Source organism: Puma concolor, chromosome B1 (genome assembly GCF_028749965.1).
Source record: "Puma concolor isolate L17-30 chromosome B1, mPumCon1.1.hap2, whole genome shotgun sequence".
Classification (NCBI taxonomy): Eukaryota; Metazoa; Chordata; class Mammalia; order Carnivora; family Felidae; genus Puma; species Puma concolor.
In genome coordinates this window covers 137,369,358-137,381,567 of record NC_141670.1, presented here as the reverse complement: position 1 = coordinate 137,381,567, position 12,210 = coordinate 137,369,358, and the positions used below count along the sequence as shown (strand labels likewise).

The following is a 12,210-nucleotide window of genomic DNA, read 5'->3' as shown; positions in this document are numbered from 1 at the left end:
CCGTGCCTGGGGTGGAATCTGCTGGGCATCTGTTCACTGCCACGGTCCCCGCCAGACTGGTAGGCAGGCGGTGCCTGCACTCTGGCCGCCAGCAGCCTCCCAACAGCCCAAGGTGCAAACTCCCCTCGGGGGCACCTCCTCAGCAGTGCTACCACATACCTGTCTACCCAAGTGCCATCTGCTGCTGCTGGCATTTCAGCCCGTCTTCTCTGCGCTGGCTATTGCCAGTGTGCCAGATGTCAAGGTCCACAGGAGAGACCCATCTAACACCCCACTTCTCCTTCTAGGATCACCTTTCACCTCCACTTCACTCCAGAGCCACAGGTTAGGCATGGTCCTTTTCTCTGTTCCACTCCTCCAGTTTTTATTGCCACTGTCTCCCCCGCCCCCCGCGCCCTCCAGTTCACTCCTTTTCTCTCACTACATTTGCTTTTTTGGCCTACTTGTTATTCTCCAGTCCAGTGATCGATCCCTTTTCTCCCAGCCTGTCACTGGCCACCTGGTCTCACACTTCCCTACTCAACCTATACTCCTTGATATATCTCTCTCTTCAACGCCTTTTAACAGTATTTTTGACATCCTATCCTCCATATCCTCCTGCAGGAGCTGTCCTGCAAACCCGTGGCCTGTTAGGAATCTAGCGACCGCTCTAGTTCAGGCGGCAAAGGCTACTTGAAAGAGGCAAAGACATTATGAATCCTCTGAGAAAGAGGTACTATCTCGTCCAGGCCAAGTGTTACTCTGCTAGTCATTCTCATCTCCTCTGGACCCTGCTTACATCGTGATTCCTTGTTCACCCCCAGCTGCCCCTTCTTCAGACAACCAGATTTTATGTTTCCTCATTTAAATAACAATCCCTTTCCTTTCCTTTTTTTTTTTTTCCACAGTAAAACTTGTTGAGGTAGTATTTATTCCCTACATGATTTTCATCTACAAAATAACCAAAAAAGGCAGCTTCAAAGGTCAACTTACTTCTCATCTCTGGCTCATAACTCAGTGAACTTGGTTTGTGGACCCTATATTGTTTTAGCAGTTTTTTGTCCCAGGCACCACAATTTAATGGACTTGCCAAACGTAAAAACTCCCTAAAGAAGAGAGAAAGAAAGCAGTTATTCCTTGATTGAGAACATTACGTAATTCACAAACCAAACACAAAATATGGGATTTGATGAAGTATAACAGACTAGTTAAAAATATAAAGCCAACCCAAACAATTATTATAAAATAATACATGTTTTTACATGTGAATTACCTACCACTGAAAAGAGAATAGAATATTGTAAAGGGCTAAAATATGAAATTTGGGGAACCTGTTCTCCTAAAATGTGATATGCAGAAACGTAACAAATTGTCTAGGAATTACACAAATAGGAGTCCTTCGTATCCAGTCATTTATAGCATCCTGTGTAAGTGGGAAAAAGGTATTTCTCTGAAATTTCAACTCCTTATAGCAGAAAAAAATTAGGTCAGGTACCCTTTGCCAGTTTTTCATGTAGAGTATAATACAATGACTTTATAACCTTACAGCTCATGGCTCATCAATAACGCAGGTATCTGTATCTTCACGTGACATTTGATTCTGAAAATTCATTCACTGTGAAAACTGAGCATATCCACTAACTAGGCAGTATAAGTTATTTAATAAAATATTAGTATTAAGTATGAGATAAGATCTTTCTGTTTCATTCACTCTATTTTTAAAGCAGATTACCAAAAATAATCAGGGGGAAATCTCCATGCTCTTTGTAATACTTTAGGTCATCCATAAGATGATGGATAAAGTGAGTAGGAACAGTCTCATTTATCTTGATACAATACTGGTTAGTAAATGGTTTTTTCTTAATCCACTGTTAGATTGGAGCCAGTTAAAAAACATAAACTACAAATAAAGTCCAACCATTTTTAGGAAAGTCCTTAAAAGCTTTATAAAAAAGGACTACTTTAACAGCAGAAAAAAATTGTAAAGAGCTGCTTATATCTGAAAGTGACAAGATACAGGAGTTTGTTTTTTTTGTAAATAAGGAAAAGATAACTTACACTTTAAATCTTTTTGGCAAGGTAGTTTCGAAAATATTTTTTTAAGGTGTTTTATCCCTAAAACACACAGTACTGCTTCTCTTTCAGTAAAAAGATTTAAACATATGTATCTCTTGAATGGTTAAACTCTGTTAAGGTGTATCTATACCACAGAATACAACTCAGCAATCAAAAGACTACTGAAACGTAACAATCTGGATGCATTTCTAAGGCATTATGGTAAGTGAAAACAGTCAATCTCAAAAGTTCATGTACCAAATGATTTCATTTACATAACATTCTCAAAGTGACAAACTTACCGAGATGGAGAACAGACTGGCAGTTTACAGGGGTTAAGAATGGTGGGGGTTAGGGGAGTGGATATGATAATAAAGGAGTACCACTATAGAGATGTTTGTGATGCCTTGGTTGTGTAGTGGGCATATAAACATGTGATAAATAATAAGACCCACAGCATACAAGGATACGTTGTAGCAATGTCAGTTTCTTAGTTTTCATGTATTATGGTTGTAGGAGATGTAAACACCGAAGAAACTTGGAACACAGAACCTCTCTAAATCTGTAAGTAATTTAAAATTAAAAAGTTCAAAAAGTATTTAAGAGAAGCTTTTAATTTTTTTTCAATGTTTTTTTTTTTTTTTTTTTTTTTTTTTTTTGAGACACAAAGAGCATGAGCGGGGAGGGGCAGAGAGAGACGGAGACACAGATTCTGAAGCAGGCTCCAGGTTCTGAGCTGTCAATACTGGGCTTGAACTCACAGACCATGAGATCTGAGCCGAAGTGGGAGGCTTAACTGACCGAGCCACCCAGGCGCCCCTCTTAAGAGACTTCTTACACATAAAAAGTTCTCAAAAACAAAGTAGATGTAAGTCATAAAGACATGACTTTATTTTTAAAGGAGAGTTTGCTACATTTGAGTGGAAGAAATAAGCACCCTCTGTTTTCTAATAACTGGGCTTACCTAAGACCAATATTTTGAGCACTTTGCCCATTTTTATTGTTTTGGTTTTGCCCACTGACACTTGGATACATGTGTATCATAGCAAGAACTCTTGAATACCAAGACTCTAGGAACTGCGGTTACTACCTGTGGCTTGTTCAACGGCGAGAAAGAGGACACACTGACCTCAGCACCATGGGCTCCAGAGCCTGAGAAGCTAGTCGTTCAAACATCCGCTGGAGGGGCGGGTGCAGTGAGTGGTCCTCGTCTGCCAGGGCGGCACTGCACCGCTGCAGCAATCGGGCGTGAAGGCCAGCTTCACACATGACCTGCTGGTTTCTCTCTGTGTGCACCAGGGCTTGTAAGATATTTGCCACAGCAAGTTGAAGGTCCAGAGCATGCTGAAGTGAGAGAAATCCATGCCACCAGGGCATTCTTAGGAAGAAAGGTGACAGTTCTCTCCACATGAAGCACAACTTGTAATAGGAGGTCTCTACACATTTCAAATTCCCTTCAGATGAATTAAGAAGCTGATGCAGAGTGATCTAGCAATTCAAACAAGACTAGGCAAACGTTTCCTATCCTCATTTCACCAGAAGCATACCCAGCTGGACTCCTCTCTCCTCCAAGTCTTTTGTACTGAAAGACTATCTAATAGTATTTAAATTTTTATAGAAGTAGTGAATGTGAGGTCTTTTACTTCATGAGTAAACAACCAGTGTAAAGGAAAGCCTTAGTGGCTTTTGTGACACTTTAAGCCTTAGAGGCCATACAACATTTTAGCATAATTAGTCACTGAAGCTCCCATTCACCCAAACTCTTGAGTGCTACAAGTCAAAACATAAATAGCCTCAAAATGGTATCTACAGTTGTTTTTTCTTTCTGTATGATTCATTAACAGTTTCCACTGATAAGCAGGACTTAGAAGGAGAAACAATTATTTTAGCACTAGAAGTAACCATCTTGGCTACATTTGTACCAAATGAACTGTATTCTAAAACATATATACCTACCTCACAAGAAAGTTAAGACTCAAGTTGAACAATCCTATTTTTTCCTCTCCGACTTTAGTATGTGATATGGAACCGTTCCTTATCACTCTTTCTTGGACCCAGTCCCTTGCTTACACAGTCATATTCACATCCTTTTACTCATTCGTTAAGATGGAAAGGAGCTAACATATCCACACTTACTTCTGGCTGTGTCACTGACCCAACAGAGGCCAGGAGGTCCAGCATAGCAAGCATGGCTCCAGGATGAATGATGACAGCATCAGAACTCTGGAAAGATGTAGTTGCCACATGTAGTTTCAGGTCAGCGACATTTTTAGGAGGGTAAACAGGGGGAGTTGAAACAGAATGATATGCATGCCTGTAAAAAAGAAAGAAGGGTAATTTAGCATTAAATTCAAATACATTCTCTTTTCCATTTCTTCATCTTTTGTTAACTTTATCCACTGATAAACAAAAACCTTTGTAATTCAAGACTGGGTTACAAAACACTTTAAGGTTGGGATATGAAAAAGCAATATATTATCAATTCTTAGAGTTACATACAATTTAACCATCGATTCTTCTAGACTATGTCTTTACCACTTGTCACTGGGATTGTTTCATTAAAGAAGGGCACATGATGACCAAAGTTAACACTCCTCTCTGATAGATTTGAAAGTGCTAAGAGAGTAAATCCTCAAAGCTCTCATCACACGGAAGTTTTTTTCCTTGTATTTATTTGAGATGATGGATGTTAACTAAACTTACTGTGGTAATCATTTTACAACATGGGGTGAGGCTAGTCATTATGTTGTATACCTTAACTTATAACAGTGCTCTATGTCAATCACGTCTCAATAACACACACACACACACACACACACACACACACAAAGAAGAATGACACCTGTATCAGAAGATACAACAAATAGGTGAAATCACAGTGATTCAAACTCTAGGAAAGGTAAAAGTTCTGATAAAATATGATGAGGGTATAAATTGAATGAAGTCAAATCCCTCACTAAGATTTTCTTTTGAAATTACCTATGTGTTTGTAACGTTTCCCTAAACTGTGGGCAACATAAGCAGGAACTAACAAGATCTGGGGCGCCTGAGTGGCTCCGTCGGTTAAGCATCCGACTTGAAAGCTCAGGTCTTGATTTTGCAGTTCATGGGTTCGAGCCCCACACTGGGCTCTGTGCTGACAGCTTGGAGCCAGAAGCCTGCTTCAGATTTTGTGTGTGTGTGTGTGTGTGTGTGTTTCTTTCTCTGCTCTTCCCCTGCTTACACACTCTCAAAATTAAACATTAAAAAAAAAATTACCCACAGATGGTCACGTTAAGAAATAAAATGTCTTATTAAAAAAAAAGAGGGCGCCTGGGTTGTCCAGTCGGTTGAGCATCCGACTTTGGCTCAGGTCATGATCTCGCAGTCCGTGAGTTCGAGCCCCGCGTCGGGCCCTGTGCTGACAGCTCGAAGCCTGAAGCCTGCTTCTGATTCTGTGTCTCCCTCTCTCTCTGCCCCTCCCCCGCTCATGCTCTGTCTCGCTCACTCTCAAAAATGAATAAATATTAAAAAAAAATTTTTTTTTAAAATGAGCTGACAACATCTATAACTGGGTCAAACTGAGTCAGGGATGGCTCAGGATCTTGGCCACCTGACAATATATATGTTAAGCATCAAGGAAGTTTTCCTTTAGCTTATTTGGAACTACGCTCACATTCTTTTGCATTAATTCACCCCTGAAAATATTCATCACAATTTTTAAAAAATTAGAAGGCATATTTTTACATAACAAGCTTCTATGAGATAGAAAGCCTAGCCATGTCCTGAACATTCCACATTTCTTCTCATCAATGATCTCCACTTTCTATTTCATACTATTCTTCTACAATTCATGAGTTTTGCACATTTTGTATCCTGGCACTAGAAAACAGATGCTTGTGGCTTCAGCCTATGGGAGCTCTTTGTTCCAATGAATTGGTTTCAGCATAATTTGTCTATTGCTGAGCTCTGTCACTGGGAGCAGTGCAGTTTCAGCGCTCTGGCACAAGAGCAGCTTGGGAAACAGATGCTTTAAGTCAGTGATTTTGTAGCAAAGATCTGGCATTGCCGTGGCTGGTTTTTTTTTTTTTTTTTTTAAAGTACCATTCTCTTTTTAACAGAGATTCCAGGAAAGTATTCAGCTCTACTTATATAAAAAAAAACACACGGGCTCTCCTAGTTTATTTAAAGTCAGCATGTCCTCCACCCACTCATTTTTTTCAACTGCTTTTTTTTTTTTTTTTGCCGTTTTTGTTATTTATTTCTAAACTTACTAGGATAGATTTCTAAATGTTTATTACCAATAGCTATCCTCTTCCTATGATGCTTCTTTTATTCTGTGAAATATTATGATCCCATCTAGAAAAAAAGATGATAGTGTACTAGGAATTCTGAACTATTAAGAAATTTCATAAAAGCTGTTTATCATTACACATAATTTGAAGAAAAACCAAATTCTAGTCGTATACTTTAGTCACAGTCCTTCCAAAATTATTTCTGAGTTGCCAGATTTAATGTAGATTGAATTTAAATTATGGATATACCCAGGAAGGAGGCTTTGTGCCTTCAGAAAACAAACTCTTTATTAATTAATATATACCCATTATACCAGTACCTTTTAAAAAAAAAGTTTATTTATGTGGGGGAGAGGAGAGAGAGAGAGAGAGAGAGAGCGAGCGAGAGAGAGCGCACGCGTATGTGGGCACAAGCAGGGGACAAGTAGAGACAGGGAGATAGAGAATCCCAAGCAGACTCTGTGCTGTCAGTGCAGATTCCAACATGGGGCTCGATCTCACAGATCGTGAGATCACGCATGACCCGAGCCAACATCAAGAGTTGGATGCTCAATTGATTGAGCCATCCAGACACCCCACAGTAGTATGCCTTTTAATCTTATATAAGATAACAATACTCTGATATAAAAATTGCATTCATTCTTCTCAAACTGGGAAAATACTGTAAACACTGCTAAATCTAAAACATGGTATTTATTAACTAAAATTAGGCCTATTTTAACAGGCATTATATAATATTAATACTTATTTAGCCACTTAGGTATCACCACAGGTATTATCATTTTTAAAATTTAGACATGAGAGTAAGTTTATTAAACGGATAATCTCAAGCGAGACCTACTCATTTACAAACGTAGGCTAAAACAACATTTCAAAATTTAGTTAATTTTTATGCTGCCATTACTTTTAAAACTTAGAAAAATTGCTACTTAATATTTCAATCTAAATTTTCATATATATTTAAGATTTACCTACCTCTTTGGGGAATATATTCTTGAATATTTAAATTCTGAATATGCTTTGCCTTAATTACCATCAAGTGTGTATAGACACTGAGTAACAGATACCATGTTTGAATAATAACTAGTACTCGCCACCTTTTTCTCCCCTGCAGATATATTATAGAAAACCTTGGTTTCTATTTTGTATTTTGTTTTCGTCTCCTTCCTCTAACTGTGATTAAATATCGTTCAGCTATAATTCTGTTCCATTATTCTTTCTGAATAATGAATACTAATGAAAAATGTTATGAGTTTTGGTTTTCTAAATACTATAAGGTTTCTTAGGCATTCCCCCCCCATTCTTAAAAAAAAGAGAAGAATCTCCAGCATTTTACATACCAGACAAGAATCACAAACTCAAACTTCCTTCGTGTCTGAAAATTCCAATAAGCCATAAAAACTAATACGTTGTTGGTTTCTCCTTTGGCCAACAGAAACAACATATTTTGCCACAAGAAGAAATGCCATGAGCTGATGTAATTTGTTGAGACGTTCTAGAGATATTCTAATTTCAAAAGTTACCATATCTGCATGTGAAAATAAAAGCACTGTTTTATTAGCTTATGATTCTTATCACTGAGCAAAATCTATGTAACCTGACCAGAATGGCAACCTGAAAATGTCAACACTGACCTTACTATTAGCATGAACAATATTGGGAACTTCCTTGGGGTAAAGCCAACCTGAGAGCCTAATTAGCATTCCCACAGAAAAGATTCAGTTAAACAGGGCTGTGGATTCAGTGAAGGTTTCCCCCAAGTCAAAGATATGGCATCCTCACATGCAGCTGTGTTGCAAATGATGACAAAATGTTCTTGATCTAAGCCCTTAAATAACTCTCTATGATATGGAATGAAATTTCCCTTTGTCAAATTATCATTTAAATAAAACAGTTCTGATGAATTTCCTTTCATGTGTTGCTTTAATCTATGAATTTCTATTGAAAGTATTTTATAGTTTTTGGTTAATACTAAAAAATGGTTAAATGTTTTTAAACACAGCAATTTTTATACCTTTACCCTTCAGGGAATCATAAATGTGACTTTTAAGAATGAAAACTAGTAATTAAAACTATTTTTCTAATATCCAATATGTGGGATAGTGAGCACACGTGAATCTTCAAACACTAAGAATACCTTTTACTGCCTTCATTTTAGCAACAGAAGATACTGTATCAACTCAAATTGATTTTATGGTTTCTTGCATTAAAAAAAATGTTCTTAGAACGACAAAAAAGGAATAGTTTTAAAATAGAAATACACTGAACAACACTAAATTTGTTTAAGACTATTCTGAACTCTTCTATGATTTACTGTCAGAAAATGAGCTGTAAGCTTCAGTGCAAACATAGAGAAAAAGGAAAATACAAGTCCATATATCTGATGAATATTACTACTGAAATATATTGAAATACAGGATCTGTAATAAATACTTTTAATACAAAAACTCCACTAACATTCGAGTTTCAAATCCTGAATAATAGAGATAAAATTAATCAATAACATAGCTGAACCTCAGTATTCAATTTTAGAAAGCTACAATGGAAGAATATTAATACAAGACCAAAAGACTTGTACTTGGTTATGAGAAAAACTGGGGAAGGAAGGGTATTGGTTTCAACTGCACAGACTATGATCATTTTAAATATAGGTTGCAAATGGAATCTTAAATGGATCTTAATTGTACTCTTGTCAACCAACTGCTGGTTCTTTATATTCATAAGCTTTATATACAAGGAAGACTAGATCAGCTTAGAAACAGATATACACAGAACCAATGAAAGCAACAGCTAGGTAAGTTTTTTTATTCGTTTTTTCCAAAGGCTGGCCATGACAAGTCTCTACAACAGCATCACATTTCAACTGGTTGAACCTGATTGAGAAAACACACATTTCCTTGCCAGTGCTGTGATGTTCATTTTGGAGTAATGGTAAAAACTGAAGAATGCTTCCTAGCACCTTTAAAGTAAAAAGAAAAAGTACTCTACGTAAAGAAGCACTAAGTCCTCATTTCTAAATTAATTTTGATAAAAGATACACTGCTCTCAAGGCAAAATGTATATTTCACTCTAAATATTAGAGTCAAATGACAAAATTCTAAACGTCCCTCATATCCTCATGGCATTAATACATTTTGTGCTCATAAATATACTCAGAAGTTGACAATTCTAAAACCTAAAAAAATCTGAAAGCCAAAAAATTTTTGTACAAAGCACAATCACCACATTTACACATAATTAAGCACAGGGAAGAAAAAAAACACACAAATAAAGATTGACTTCCATTATAAGATCAGTACCTTTTCCTGGACAAAGCTGGTGTACCCCAAGGAGAGGGGAGAGAAGACTCACTTGTCAGGCAAGGAGGGATCTGTTCTGCACGACTACAGACAACAAAACAGACAGGGTGGTTTAGAGAGGTTAGAACAGAACACCAGGTTGGCAGTTGGTTAGTTTCACAAGAAATACCAGTAAAAGTTTAATAAGGAACACCCTCCATACTCAGCAGGAACAAGAAACAAGACTACAACACATGCACTGAGGGAAACAGAAAAGCATGCTTAAGGCAGATGCTTATCCATTAATGTTACACTTAACACATTTGTTAAACAGAGTGTCATAAGGCCTGCTTTTCACAAAGTAAACTAAAACTGAGGTATACTAACTAGGATGAGTAGAAAAGGGGAAAGAGGTTGAATCTACACATACAAATTTCAATTTCAAACAGCTTATTCCTTGAATACTACGCCCTACTATGTTTCTTTTTAACAATATATATGCATTTTTAAAAAGTAAAAAACTGGAAAACAGTGTTTCTTACATTACTTGTATTTTCTTATCTGAAGAGTAAGGTCTAAGAAATATTGTCAAGAAGCAAGAAACATCTCTCAGTAGATATTTCAAAGTAGATACTTCACAGTAAATGATATAAAACCTATTAGAAGCTATCCACATAGAGTTACTTGCTTTACATATGGGGGCAATATAGAAAACATTTCAGTTATCTCATGAAATAAAACTATGTTAACTTTAAAAGTGATAATGCGTGGGACAAATCAGCACCATGACCACTCTCACATTATCTTCAAGCTGAGAACGCTTTAATCACTGAAAATAACTAATTTAAGTAAAGTGGTACTCCTATGATCCACCTTAGAACCCTGGAACTCCCTCATTGTAGATATTATCACAATATATTGTAGTTGTTTATTTATGTGTCTGTGTTTTAGCTAAAGGATGGCCACGTCTAAAGGAGTCTTGTGCTTGAACTCTCAAAATAACATCGCGTGGAACAGTTGTTCGTAAAGTACTTTTTAATGAACGAATAAGTAAAGAAATCTGATAGACTCATGGGGCGCCTGGGTGGCTCAGTCGGTTAAGAGTCCGACTTCAGCCAGGTCGCGATCTCGCGGTCCGTGAGTTCGAGCCCCGCATCAGGCTCTGGGCTGATCGCTCAGAGCCTGGAGCCTGTTTCTGATTCTGTGTCTCCCTCTCTCTCTGCTCCTCCCCCGTTCATGCTCTGTCTCTCTCTGTCCCAAAAATAAATAAACGTTGAAAAAAAAAAAAATTAAAAAAAAAAAAAAAAGAAATCTGATAGACTCTTGAACTATCATCGTCTCTTATGGAACTATATTCTTTTTCAAGGATCATGAAATATTGAGAGTGATTATGAATGTTGAGAATATATTCTCCATCTGGAAATACATATAATCATAACCACTGTCTCCTGCTGATAACTAATATCTTTAAGTCCGGATATACCTAATGTTGAGAATAGAGGAGAAAGAACAATAGTAAATACCAGCATTAAAGTAAACTTTATAGAAACTTACTTTAAGTACATCAAGAGCTAACTGACCCTAGATTTACAAATAATACACAAATGTTCATGTTGAAAACCTTAACATCAGAGCAACGGTAATATTCGCAAATAAGTGATAAACAAGCAAATAAAAGATTCATTTTCATTTCCTTTCAAGTTAACTTATAATTCAAGCCTTAATGCTGAAGTCACACACAGCATCTCCTTTAATTCAGAGCAGAGCAAAGCCATACCTGTCAAAAGAATCTGTAGCTACTTTGTAGAGATAAATAAAGAGTTTACTGCAGTGCCGTAAAGTGGGTGACACTGTGTCCATCGAGATTACATCTTCCTCCAAAAGTCTTTGAAATGGCTGTGTGTTTGAGGGGAAGACATTCATGGGGCTTATTTTTCTTAGGTCTGAGAAGCAGCCAAGAAATCGAACAGCATCTGCCAACTTCTCATACTGAATCTCTGTTTTGAAGAAATGAGAGTTGGCTGGCTCATAGCGCATTGCTGCAGTCAATGTGCAAAACACAGTGTGGAGAAGTTCAAACACTTGATTCTGGTTCACTTTCTCCCAGCCATTCTTGGGTGGTGAGCTCAAAGACCTTTCCATGGCAACAAGCAAGGATGTAATGTACACAAATCCTCCAACTTTCCTAAAAACTGTTCTTGAACGATGGCTTTCTCGAAGGACTGATAGGAGGGCCTACAGGGGATGAAAAAAACAAAACCCCTTATAATTCAAATTAAAGCAAAATACATGAATGTCAAAAGGGAACATGATTTCTATGAACATACAATAGTAATGTTTTTGTCATTTCCCATTAACCAGCCCTATAATGCATGTCAAATATTTTACTAATTAAAAAATACCATTTTACACAAAAATAGACACATAGATCAATGGAACAAAATAGAGACTTAGAAACAAACCCACACTTGTATGGTCAATTAATCTACGACAAAGGAGGCAAAAATATACAATAGGGAAAATAAACAGTCTCGTCAACAAATGGTGCCAGGAAAACTGGACAGCAAACCGCAAAAGAATGAAAGTGTACCACTTTCTTACACTGTACACAAAAATAAACTCAA

The 12,210-nt window shown here is 37.2% G+C and overlaps 1 protein-coding gene across 15 annotated transcripts in view; it reads right to left on the bottom strand.

Annotated features, from left to right (window-relative positions):
* Nucleotides 1-12,210, bottom strand: part of WDFY3 (WD repeat and FYVE domain containing 3) — a 277,574-nt gene that overhangs the window by 112,091 nt on the left and 153,273 nt on the right. For 14 of the 15 annotated variants that reach the window (XM_086704669.1, XM_086704671.1, XM_086704668.1 and 11 more), the window contains 5 exons: nt 11,364-11,821; nt 9,608-9,691; nt 4,171-4,348; nt 3,164-3,378; nt 973-1,085 (listed from right to left, as the gene is read on the bottom strand). In XM_086704669.1, coding sequence (XP_086560795.1) covers nt 973-1,085; nt 3,164-3,378; nt 4,171-4,348; nt 9,608-9,691; nt 11,364-11,821 — 1,048 coding nt within the window. The remainder of the gene's footprint in view (nt 1-972; nt 1,086-3,163; nt 3,379-4,170; nt 4,349-9,607; nt 9,692-11,363; nt 11,822-12,210) is intronic. The other variant, XM_086704679.1, reaches the window with a different exon arrangement.